At 52.1% G+C, this 12,276-nt stretch overlaps 2 protein-coding genes across 3 annotated transcripts; one reads left to right on the forward strand and one right to left on the reverse strand.

The window, feature by feature from the left end:
• The first annotated feature begins 1,937 nt into the window (after positions 1-1,937).
• LOC119363100 lies at positions 1,938-5,762 on the forward strand. The gene is made up of 2 exons (XM_037628404.1): positions 1,938-3,134; positions 5,024-5,762. Exons 1-2 carry the CDS (start codon positions 2,201-2,203, stop codon positions 5,386-5,388), a joined length of 1,299 nt encoding a protein of 432 aa, XP_037484301.1. The 5' UTR covers positions 1,938-2,200; the 3' UTR covers positions 5,389-5,762.
• Positions 5,763-9,382: 3,620 nt separating this feature from the next.
• Positions 9,383-11,769, reverse strand: LOC119363107 (zinc finger CCCH domain-containing protein 33-like). 2 transcript variants are annotated; one of them, XM_037628420.1, is made up of 2 exons: positions 10,391-11,769; positions 9,383-10,348 (listed from the first exon to the last, which is right to left on the reverse strand). In XM_037628420.1, the coding sequence occupies exons 1-2, from the start codon at positions 11,560-11,562 to the stop codon at positions 9,736-9,738; spliced, it is 1,785 nt and encodes a 594-aa protein (XP_037484317.1). In that variant the 5' UTR covers positions 11,563-11,769; the 3' UTR covers positions 9,383-9,735. The 2 variants fall into 2 exon arrangements, with proteins under 2 accessions (XP_037484317.1, XP_037484308.1); XM_037628411.1 differs by having other exon boundaries at positions 9,383-11,768.
• Positions 11,770-12,276: the final 507 nt, after the last annotated feature.

Raw genomic sequence — 12,276 nt, forward strand, 5'->3', positions numbered from 1 at the left:
GTGAGATCTCTCTCCAACAGTTTTCCCATCAAGGATCTTGGTCTTCTCCAGTATTTTTTGGGGCTTGAAGTATCATACAAGCTTTAGCTAATGGAGCAGCTGAAGCAATCTGGGTGGAGACCTTACTCAAGGAGCTTGGGGTCTTCAAGCAGCGTACCGCCATTCTATGGTGTGATAATCTTGGGGCTACGTACCTGACAGCAAATCCAGTCTTTCATGCAAGAACCAAGCACATAGAGATAGATTTTCACTTTGTGCGTGAGCGCGTTGCTTCTGGTGTGTTAGATGTCAGGTTTATCTCATCTAATGACCAACTGGCTGATGTATTTACTAAACCGGCCACACGACAGATGTTAGAACGTTTCCGGTCCAATCTGAACCTTGTATGTAGTAGTAGTTCAGATTGAGGGGATGTGTTGGAAACGGTTTATACCTGCTGTATTGTAATCTAACTCTGTATTGTTGGTCTTGTATATATACGAGATATGTGGAGGCTTTGCCCCACGCAACCCTAAATCAAACTGAGAGTGTTTCACAGGTAGAGAAGCCAAAGCTCAAAACCAAATCCACTGTATACGCGGAGGCGATGATCGCAGTAATTAATATAGACCTGGCAGTGTCAGCGGTAGAACCAGGCTCGCTGTTCAGACCTATACTACGCACTGCCACTGCCCAGCGCCCGCAGCCTTGGGCGACTTGACCCCATCAATCCAATCCAATCCAATCCCACCCGTCTCGCTCGCACGCCGCGGCACGGCAGGAAGCTGCGCGGAAGGGGCGGAAGACGCCGGCCGGTCCCGGGCCCCGAGGCCCCGGCGCTGGCCCGCCAGGGCCCGGGCCGCGCCCATGTGTCAACCCCGTAACCGGCCTCCGTCCCGCACGACAGAGGCAAAGGCGATTGCCGTTCCCTGTCGCCTAGTTGTACTCCCCGTTTCAAACGCCGAGCCCGCCGGCAGCGTGTCTGTCCTCGGCTTGCTTCGTGCCGCTCCCCGTTAACCCGTTTCACACACTACCCCCAACTTTCCCTTGTCCGGACGTAGTACGTACGCTCTTTTTTGCCTCCTCAAACCTCCTAATTAACCTCGCTTATTAATTAATTCGGTTATGTCCTCTATCAACTAAAGGTCTCTTTGATTTAAAGGATTTTCATAGGATCTTTGAAGGATTAGAATCCTTAGGAATTTTTCCTACGTTGATCGTTTGATTCGTAGGATTGAATCCTGTAGGATTTTTTCCTAAGGATTCATTTGTACTACATTTTACAGGAATTCTAACATCCACTCCAACCTTTTGAAAGAAATTCTTTGTTTTTCCCGTAATACAATCAAACAAACTCAAATCTTATAGAGATCCAATGAACATGCCATTCCAATCCTACGTTTTTCCTATTCCTGTGTTTTTGCAATTCTATGAATCAAAGAGGCCCTAAGTAGCGTTTCAAAATTCCAAAATTTGTAGGTTTACCGCCCGAATTACCCAGTCGGGGAGCTTCCGTCCCTCACGTCACAAGCCCCAGAATCCATGCCTGGCCTATGCGATCATGCCGACTGCCGACACACACACATTTTCGAAACAAAGTGGAGCAAAGGTTCCAACTGCTCCACATTCTTCTTCGACGAAAGGTTGCACTGAGCGTGCAACCAAAGAAGGGAGCGCATATGCTCAGCCTGGCTTTCGTTTCGAAAATTCATTCAGGAAACAATACGGCCTAGTAGCTCACTCATGGCAGACACCTTAGAGCATGATTAATAGTATAGCCAACTGCTGGCTATAAGCCATTGTCATGTCATCTATAGCCCATCTTATAGTCAATATGTACAATAGTTGATTAGAAGAGTGTACTACTTTTTTATTATATGACCCACCTTTCACTCTCACAAAGTGCCTAGGAGCACGTGCTAGAGCTGGCTCTTCACCAAGAGCCCGCTTCCCTTCTCTCTCTTCTTTTCTTTCCTCCAACTAAGCAAGAATATACTAGTTTATTTTTTATAGCCAGCTGACTCAGCTTTATTGTACTTGCTCTTAGTACTATTCCGTATGAGACAGCGGCAGCTGGGAGCTACCACGGCCTAGTGGAGTATGGCGGTGAAACTGTGGAGCGGTAGCGATTTCTTCACACCTGCAACTGCAACCTTTCCCGTTACACAAAAGTGGTAAAAATGCAGGGGTAAAACAGTGGAGTGATGAATGCCGAGCATTTATGCCGCTGAGCCCATGGGAGGGAGCTTCCATTAACCCTTCCCTCCACCCGCAATTCGAAACAGGAGCCGACATCCCCCTCTCCCCCTCTCCCCCTCCCTCCCTCGCTCCCCCGGCTCCATGCCGAGCAGCTTCGAGCTGTGACTGTGAGGAGTGCCTCGCTCGCATGGCCAAGCTCGCGCAGTCCTCCTTCGCGCTCGACCTCCTGCGCCGCCTCCTCTGCGCGCACGCCGCCGGCAATGCCGCGGGCGGGGGCAACGCCAACACCGTCCACGCCGACGCCGCCGCTCTACGGAAGGAGGAGGAGGAGGAGGAGGGGGCGGCGGCGGCGAGGAGCCCCTGCATTGTGGCCAGGCTGATGGGCCTCGACGCGATGCCGACGCCGGCGCGCGACCCGCAGCAGACGCTGCGCCGGAGCCGCTCGGCGAGCTCGGCCGAGGGCTGGTCCTCGCCCACGCCGTGCTGCTTCGGCGGCGACGCGCCGCGGCGCAGGGTGGTCAGGACCACGTCCGCGTCGTTCCGGGACAGGCCCACGTACCTGCGGCGGGAGAACGACGAGTTCCTGCTCCTCAGCTTCAGCCCGGACGACGACGGCAGCGACGACCGCGACGCGGCGGGGTGGCCCAGAAGCGACGACGACGATGAAACGGCCGTGAGCAGGCGCGGCAAGAGGACGGTCGACGGCGACGGAGACGGAGCCAAGAAACAGAGGCGGGGGCGAAGAAGGCTCCCGCGGCGACGGTGCGGCGACGAGGAGGCGGAGTCGGAGCCTGGCCGGAGCAGGAGGCCGGTCGCGGCGGCGGAGGAATGCGGCCTGGAGAACTCGAGCCCGGTGTCGGTGCTGGAGGCGCGAGACGGGCAGGAGGAGTCGTCGACGACCACCACCACTTCGTCATCCTCAGTGGAAGAATTGGAGCCGTGCTCGCCTAGCTCAGGTTTGTCGTCGTCACCTCCGGTCCATTAATGCTTCTTCAGTTGCTTACTTCACGGCACAACCTGAGCGAGATCAGTACAAGTTAAAATTATAGTGGCATTCACCTTCGGAAAAAAAATCACCTTCAGAGATTAAAAAGACAGAGATCAGTTAAAATCAGGGTGGCATTCAGAATCACCTTCAGAGGGGAAAAACATACTGTAGATCAGTTAAAAATGGAGTGGAATTCACCTTCAGAAAAAGAGAACTAACTTCAGTAAAAATAAACAGCTGGAATCAAATACTACTACTCCAGTGCACCATGAAATCAGCTGGAATCAAATACTGCTCCGTTGCACCGTGAAAGTTCAGGTGATTGGACTGCTAACATCATGAGAAGCTCATTTCCCCGCCTGTTTGCAACCAAGGGACCAACACCAAGTGATTAATTCTCAGAGCTTATATACAAACTATAAATTGATTTCCTGGAAAAGCATTTCTTTCAAATTTTGGGCATCAACAGTTTCAACAGGGACAAGTTTGTGGTCCTTGTGTATAATGCTTGGTTCTCTGAGTCAGCAAGTGTACAGTACTTGGTGTTCAAAAGTCTTGGCTGGTGTTCTGAGCTTCTGTAACTTGGTCTTCTTGTGCCCTAATCACTTGTCCCTGTCACCTCTGCAAACTCCACAAGCTCTGGTGCAGATTGCAACACATCACTGTGGGACAGTTAGATGCACATAAACCTTCAGAAAAGGATAAGGAGAGTTGAATTTGCAAGTATCATGTGCCCATCTGAATTATTAGCACAGCAACTAGCAAAAGGCCATAGTTTAACAGTGACAGGCCGTTTCCTCACTTATTTACTGATCACTTATTTTCTTGTGCCCTGATCACTTGTCCCTGTCAACTCTGTAAACTGCACTAGCTCTGGTGCAGATTGTAACGCATCACTGGGGAGAGTTAGATGCACAGAAACCTTAAGCAAAAGGAATGAGAGTTGAATTTGCAATTACAGTTAACTGTCTGAATTATCAGCACAGTAACTAGAAAAAGGCCATAGTTTAACAGTGACAGGCCATTTCCTCACCAATTTACTGATCACTTATTTCTTGTGCCCTAATCACTTGTCCCTGTCGACTCTGTAAACTGCACTAGCTCTGGTGCAGATTGTAACACATCACTGGGGGACAGTTAGATGCACACAACCTTCAGCAAAAAGGAAAAGAGAGTTGAATTTTCAATTACCATCTGGCCCATCTGGATTATTAGCACGGTAACTAGAAAAAGGCCATAGTTTAACAGTGACAAGCCATTTCCCTCACTCATTAACTGATAAGGCACCAATTAAAAGTCGCAGTTTCTGATAATTTATGTACTACTAGTAGAAGATAGCCGAAAAATTAACCCTGAAGTTGAACAAAGGAACTATCCATGAAAAGTATTCCTTCTTCATTTTGGTGCACAAACAGTTGCAACAGGGACAAATTTCGTGGTCCATGTCTGAAGTTTGGTTATGCAAGTAATCTATTCCAGTGTCTTAACCAGATTTAGTCTAAGCTTCTATGACCTCGTCTTCTTGGACCTTAATCATTCTGTCCCTGTCCATCTGCTAACTGCACAAGATCTGGAACCAGCTCTCTGGTTGCAACACATCACTAAGGCCTCTAGATTCACATACTGTAGCTAGTAACCACTTTGACTTGGTCATCAAAATCATTTCGACACACCGTGGAAAGAAAGAAAAACACCAATAATCGAGTGGTCATCGATCAATTTGTGTCTGAAAACACTACTATTGAGTTTTATGCACCAACCAGTTCACCCAACACTGCCGTGTACTGCTTACTACATGTTGATCAGTTTGTTTGTTCATGTATACTGATGAGGCAACATTGTCTCTGCATGTACCAGATGGAGGCGAAACCCGGCCGGCGGCGAGGCAACTGCAGAGATCAAGGAGGAAGCTACTGCAAGCCAACTCCGACAATTTCGGTGGCGACCCGCCTCCTGCAGCAGCGAACCCCTCCTGCCGTGTCTCGAAATGTTCAGACAAGGAGAGGAGGGACAGGAGAGTGGTGAACAACAAGGCAGAGGCCATCGCCCCGGATGCGACCGGCATTTGGCGAATCATCTGCAGGATGGTTGAGCGAGATATATGTGGCATCAACTGGCAAGCTAGGGGTGGTGGCGACATTGCAGCGGAGATGGGGTCAGCTATCCTTGATCAGCTCATATGGGAGCAAACAGCTGAGCTGATGCAGCTAACTGTGGTCTGAATAACTGTACATGGTTACCCTTTCTGCTCTTCCATCTGCAAGAAGCACCGAACATGTTGCCAAAATCTTCAGAACACTGAACAAGATGAAGCTGTCGGCCGCTCCGGATGCGAAAACTCTCGTTACAGAAGCTGCTGCTGATGATGACGATGCCAACAACATGAAGTGAATGTCCAAGCATTTATATGTTCAGAAATCCTTGATGCCTGAAGGTCTGAAGAACCTGAACGCTGCTCCTCTCCACACAGCCATGTGACTATGAAACTGTACATGTTTTTCCTCCCTATTTCAGCTCTATGTATGTACCAGCAGCCCCTGAATAACCTAACAATATATTATTATGAGTTAGCTGACATAATCTCTCCTTGTGTGAACTTTGTCCCATGTTGCTTACTACTCACTGCACTAAAGACTAAACCGAGTCCTGATCAGGTAACATAACTTAACCATTTCCTGATCCCGCGAGATTTATCGGAGACTCCGTGGATGGGAACAGATCAAGGTTCAACGAGCAGCATCCCGATAAGAAGATGCTGGGGGAACTTTCAGGGGAGGTGGGACGGTCTGAATTTTCCTCCCCGGCACGCACAAGAACCAAAACCCAGAAAACGATCTGCCGGAAAGTTTCCGCGGAGATGAGGTCAATGATGTGGCCATTCCCATAAGAAAGGTCATCGCCACGTCTACGTTGGCGACAATGGCGATGCCCCTGCGATCAGGCCGGTGAGCAGGAGAGGTTCAGTTTTCTATCTAACCCTGAAGTAGGGATGAAAGGTGCTCCACCATTTCTTAATCAGGGTTTTTTATGGGATAACCACTCCCGGGGCTGGTTTGGATGTGACGATCTGAAACCTGTCTGGAGCGGGATTTGTCGCCGTTCGTCGAACCGATTGAAACTAGGGTTAGGGTTGCTTTCAGAGGGAGGTTTGAATGTCTCACATGGAAAAGGAAAAGGAGACCGAATTGCAGCCACCGGACAGCCGTAATCAAACCTCCTTGTGACGCAAACATGTTTTTAGTTTACTCATCGGTTGTTTTATATCGTTTGGGCATGTTGCTCAAGCAACTGGATTAGTCTCGCAGACAATGGTTTGACTGCATCCTTGCTAAGGCCTTAAGCAAGCATGATCTGAAGAAATCTTACAGGCTACGTGGATGCTTAAATTATGTAGCTTGGCTCAATCATTGATTAGTAGGTAAACAGCGTGTTGCCCATCTGGTTACAATGTAAATTGCGGCCTCAGATGGGTGAAGGAAATAAATTAGCTTAGGACGCATTCGTGTAAAATGGAGTAGATACGAAGTAAGAAAACATAATACAGAAGTCGAGTAGAGTAGAAGCAAGTACAGAAAGATATATAATAAACTCCTAATACAAATCGCTGTGAAAAAAACTGTAGCAAGTCTATTATTCAGTGAGATAAATGAAGCCACTGACCATATTTTTTGTCATTCGGTGATTGCCCTCTAACCTTTCATTTCATATGTTCCAAACCTCAAAGCGTATTCATTTTGTAAGAACATCTACTTCCGGACCCCCTACTCTACCCCCCCCCCTCCCAAAATTTGATTGGGCGAACAACCTGGACGCTGCCCGGACAATTGACCCCTCAAACCTGGCCTAACCGATGAGTAAGAGCAAGCGGATATGAGTAGATCCGCACACGCCCGAACACAGGTTCCGCGTCGGACCAGCCCATGCCGACTCACCCTGACCCCACATAAACCCCATCCCATCCCCACATGGACAAAAACCTAGCCTAAACTCTCGACCGCTCTGCTCCCCTTCCACACTCCGCTCCATTCCACTCCCCTCCCCGCGCCACCATGGCCCGGGGAGATTCACGGTCTCCCTGGCCTGGTGAGATGACAAGGCGAGCGGTGGCACCGACACCTCTAGCCATGCTCCTCCCAGACGACTTTGGGTGCTTGTACCCGCACTGCCAAAGCCCGCGGCTACGGTTCCCCGTGTAGGAGGTGCAGGCCGCCCTCCACGCAAGGCAGAGAGCGGCACAAGATCTAGCTAGTCCGGCTGCTCGCCGACTCGGACAACCACCTCCTTCGTGTCTCATTCGCCGATCCTTGACATCGGCGGAGATGGACGCCTGCCAGCACGTTCGTCGTCGCCGCAAAATGCCAAGGCATTGCGGCTAAGCATCGAGAGTCCGAGCAGCTCGCGCGGCAGAAGACATTCAACCAGCCGAAAGCTCACTGCATCGCCAAGGAGCAGGCTCAGGCCGCCGATGCCTGGCCAACCTCCCCTCCTCGTCCTCATCCTCCTTTGCCGACGGTGGCACCACAACCAACGAGAACAATGCCTTTTCGGCCATAAACACCTACAACGAGGAGTACTACCGCCGCTCCGGAGAACCCAAGGGGAAGGGGCCAGCAATGAAGTGTTGAAGTTCGGCGCCTCCTCATCTATCTTTTATCTAGGAGCGTGATAACTGTCACACGTGTGGCACGAACACGCGGCAACTCCAAACGTTTTTTATGGCAAGTCTAGTGATGCGAGGACGTCAACTTTAGTTGTCAAGCATGACAACTTCCTTTTCTGATGGCAAGTTTCAGTTTATTTTTTAGTATGTTTTTTCTTTTCGGATAGCAACTTTAGTTCTAAAAAATGTTAGAGCCGGAGTGCTTCGTGCCACACGATGTGGCATTTATCATCTAGGTTTATCTATCATAGTCATCCATGAGCAAGCGAGGTATGTACATTTGTGAACTTGCTATGCTATGTCCGATCTATGCTATGTTGAAGTTATTTACGACTGTTTTGATCACGTTGCATGGGGTTGCTTGCATTTGGGGGGTCAGATGTAAGGAGGACGGTTGCAGACACGGAGAAACAAGAGGTGCTTGGGTACTGTCCGCAGACAGTTGGGGGGTCAGATGTAAGGGGGTTGTAGACGCGGAGAAACAAGAGGTGAATGGGTACTGTCCGCGGACATATAGGGGGCCAAGTTTGGCAAATCGGATTGTGGATGCTCTAATTTGGATAGGGAATAAGCAGATATCCATACAAAAAATTATCTAAAATGATCTTTATTAACAGGAATATTATAGGACAACTGCAATGCCAAAATAAGCATAAGCACACTGATAGAAAAATGCTACAGGATGGAGAAATAAATATAAGCAGTAACACCAGAGAGATGCTGCTGGAGATTACGTTGTTAATAGCCCCAGACATCTGGATGCGCATTTGTAGAGTTAGGATAGTCCAAAATCTGCCCCAACTGCAAGAACAATGCTTGAGCATGGCCAGGACTTGAATACTCAAATACAGCTGCAAATAATTGTGAACCCAACAGCTGCACCCGCATACAAAAATAAACAAGAGACAGCATGGACATCAACACTTGTTTCATCATCTATATATTCTAACAAACAGGAGAACAAAAAACAAGCAAGGAAAATGGATGCCCCAGGTCCAATGTTCTAGAAGAAAAATGCTCTTGTCAAAGGAAAAATTCAACATTGGCAGCATTAGGATAATGAGCAGATAACCAAAGCTTATCCTGGTGACGCTTATGCCCAGATTTTTGGGCCTAATTCCTGTCCTCTGTGCCTAACCCACAGCTAGAACAATAATAATTACCTACTCTACTATGCGCTTGCTTTGGGTGCATGGCACTTGCCTTTCTGATGATATATTGTATTGAGAGCACTACTAATAATCGGTGCATGACGCCTCCATCTCCACTAAGCTAACCTGTGATTGCCCTGCAGTTCACATCCTATGACCCACCAGCCACTTCAGGAGGGAGAAGCCATATCAAATTGTGCCAGTGGTTTTTATTTATGATCCACTCTTTTGGGGAATGGAATGGACATGGAATGGAATCAAATAAAGGGTGATGTGATCATGGAGGAGGAACCAAGAACATATACTATATGCTGGTGAACACTTCCATGATTCCATTGATGTACTTTGGCATGAGAAGAGTACAATATTGCACAAGTTTGATCAATCAAGAGACGATGAAGCACACAAAGCAAATCTTGCTGGTCTCAAAGTATGTATAAATATCAAGTAAATAAACTCTTGATGGAATTCTTGTATACAGCTATTTATAATAAACCGAAGGGAAAGGGGGGGGAAAAGAGAGTAAATATTGGCTGTTCTTTCTTCATCAACCTGAGGCTCCCTTTGGGCATCCATGCTGATTGCTGATGAGCAGCAATGTTATTTTTGTGAACAGCATATATGTACGTACTAAAGAACCATCTCATATGAATCAAATTAAGCAAATAAAAAGGGGTGAAAAAATTTGAAGGAAAGAACTTTGGTCAGCTAGATGCTATGAGCCAGTGATCGATCGGTTGGTCGTCGACGGGGTGGGATCAGGCCACCATCTGCTCCTGCTCCAGCCACTGCGGAAAATGGTCGCCTGTGTGGCCATCCTTGACAAGAGAGTTCACCCATGACACGTCGGGTTCGGCCGGCGTGGCTGCGGAGGCCGCCGGCATGGCGGACTGCCCGCGGAACCCGAAGGACGCCGACTTGCGGAACTTGTGCAGCTCGTCTCCCTGCACGCCCCAGTCCAGCTTGCCGCCGGGTGAGCCCCAGTCGAGGTTGCCGCCGTTGGGGGAGCCCCAGTCGGTGAGCATGGAAGGCTCGCCGATCGTGGTGGCCGGCGACATGAGGGAGCGCGCGGCCGGGGCGCGCGCGCCGCGGTCGATGAAGCTCTGGCTACGCTTGGCGAACGCGGAGGCGCGGGAGGTCATGATGGCCTTGGCCATGGAGTGGTCGAGGCCGAACGAGTTGTTCGCGCCCACCATCGGCGAGGTCGGCATGTGCAGCGGCGTGTCCGGCATGGAGCTGTACGGCGACATGTCGCCCGCCTGCTTCAGCGACAGCGCGTGGAGCTGGGAGAGCATGGCCGGGTCCATGGAGCCCAGCAGGTCGGTGTAGTCCGGCATGTTTCTGGCGGGCGACCCGGCGGCGTGCGGCGAGCCGAGGCCGCCGTTGGGCGCGCCCCAGCTCGCCCTCGGCGAGTGCGCGCTGCTGGACACCTTGTCGAACAGCTTCTGCTGGTACTGGTCCAGCGCGAGCATCTCCAGGTCGAAGTCGAGCTCCCGCGCCGTCTTGAGCCGGCTGACCGGCGACGACGGCCACCCCGCGGGGTTGAGCATCCCCATGTCCATCCCGTTGGGGGGCGAGGAGCGCGGGGACACGGGCTGCATCATGCCCACGGAGACGGCGGAGGGGTTGACGGAGCGGAGCTCGTCGCGCCTGTGGGCGAAGAAGCAGATGCGGCGCGCGCAGCCGACCTCGTCCTTGCAGAGGCGCGTCCGGTACTGCGCCGGGTGGAGCCAGCACTCGAAGACGCCGTGCGCGTACTCGCAGCCGTCGCCCTTGCGGCAGGACCCGCCCTTGCGGAACTCCGGGCAGGGCACGCAGCTGTAGGAGTAGCGGCGCGGGTCGCGGCGGCGCGCGTTCTCGCCGGGGTGCACGAAGGGGCACTCGGTCCAGTCGTGGGAGTAGGCGCGGGAGCAGGGCTTCACCTTGAAGCTGTACATGCGGAACTCGTCGGTGCTGAAGAGCCCGCTCTTGAGGTCCGGCAGCGTGAGGTCCGGCGGGTACTCCTTCCTGGGCTCCTGCGCGGCGGCCATCGCCGCAGGCGGCGAGGCGGACTTCTTGGGCGACGAGGAGGGCGACACGGCGGGGGACTTGAGCAGCAGGCGGAGGGGCTTCTCGGCCACGCCGGCGGCGCGCGGGAGCAGGTCCCCGGCGCGGAGCCCGGACACCGAGAGCGCCTCCGTGGAGGCCCCCGCGGCGAGCAGCAGGTGCGTGGCCGCGACGGCGTTGGCCGCGCCACCGGCGGCAGCCATATGCAGCGCGGTGGCGCCGTCCGTGCCGGACGCGCGGCAGGCCTCGCCCGGCGCGACGGACAGCGCGTGCGCCAGCACGGCCGTGCTCCCGTAGAGCGCGGCGACCATGGCCGGCGTCCGGCTCTCCGCGGCCAGCCGTCCCTGGCTGACAGCCGAGGGCCCATACCACGATCCCGCGGCATCAAGGCACGCCTTCTCCTCCTCCACGACCCGCCTGAACTCAACCACGTCGTCCGCCGCCGCCAGCTCCAGGAGCAGCGAGGCCACGGCCGCCGGATCCTTGGGCGCCGCCGCCGCCGGCGGCGGGGTCGACGGCTTGCGCGGGCCGGAGCACATGACGGAGGAAGGCCTGTCCGCTGCTAACAAGGGTTCAAAAGAGACTCTGCCTTCTCGTTAAGAGCGCCGGGGAGAGGAGAGACGGTTCTTGCTCGGTTCTTCCTCCTCTCTCTTCCTTCCAGTACGTTCTTGATTGATTGTGACAAGAGGAGGGGGGAGAAGGGGGGAGTGGGTGAGCTGGGTAGTGTGGAACGGGGGGCGAGGGGTATATGTAGAGAGGGAGAGGTGCGAGGTGGGGGAGGGGGAATAATGGAGGTGGAGGAGAAAAGGAGGGGGGTGGTGGTGGGATTGATGAAAGAGATAAGGGAGGTAGGAGACGAGACGAAGAAGCTGTGATGGTCTCTCTCCCTCTCTCGCCCTCGCCATCGCCTTTCTCTCTCTAGCTATGTGGCTTTCGCTCTCGTGTGCGCATTGCCCCATTGTTTAACAGAAAAAAAATGCTTTCTTTCTCGCCTCCGCTTTCGAGTTGTTTTTTGCGTCGCTGCGGTCGCCTGGTCAAAAGGAGGGCCAGCCAACGCGCACAAGTCGTAGCTTCCCTCTCATTTCGTTTCTCAACAATTTATTTTTCTGTTTTCTTGCGGAGGAAAAAGGAGTGGAGCTGTGGGTACAACACATTGTTGCTTCTCTGTGTGTTTTTTCTTTTCTTTTGTGTGTGTGGAAATGTTAGGAATGTTTCGTGTGGTTGTCTTGGGAGAGGTGGTATTTTCTCCCATG

This window comes from Triticum dicoccoides, chromosome 1A (assembly GCF_002162155.2).
Source record: "Triticum dicoccoides isolate Atlit2015 ecotype Zavitan chromosome 1A, WEW_v2.0, whole genome shotgun sequence".
In the NCBI taxonomy this organism is placed as follows: domain Eukaryota; kingdom Viridiplantae; phylum Streptophyta; class Magnoliopsida; order Poales; family Poaceae; genus Triticum; species Triticum dicoccoides.

Bases quoted from the DNA above. Each gene is read 5' to 3' on its own strand.
- LOC119363100 (XM_037628404.1), top strand. From the start codon at position 2,201: ATGCCGCTGAGCCCATGGGAGGGAGCTTCCATTAACCCTTCCCTCCAC. The intron at 3,135-5,023 runs GTTTGTCGTCGT...TGCATGTACCAG, and splicing joins GCCGTGCTCGCCTAGCTCAG to ATGGAGGCGAAACCCGGCCG.
- LOC119363107 (XM_037628411.1), bottom strand. From the start codon at position 11,562: ATGTGCTCCGGCCCGCGCAAGCCGTCGACCCCGCCGCCGGCGGCGGCG.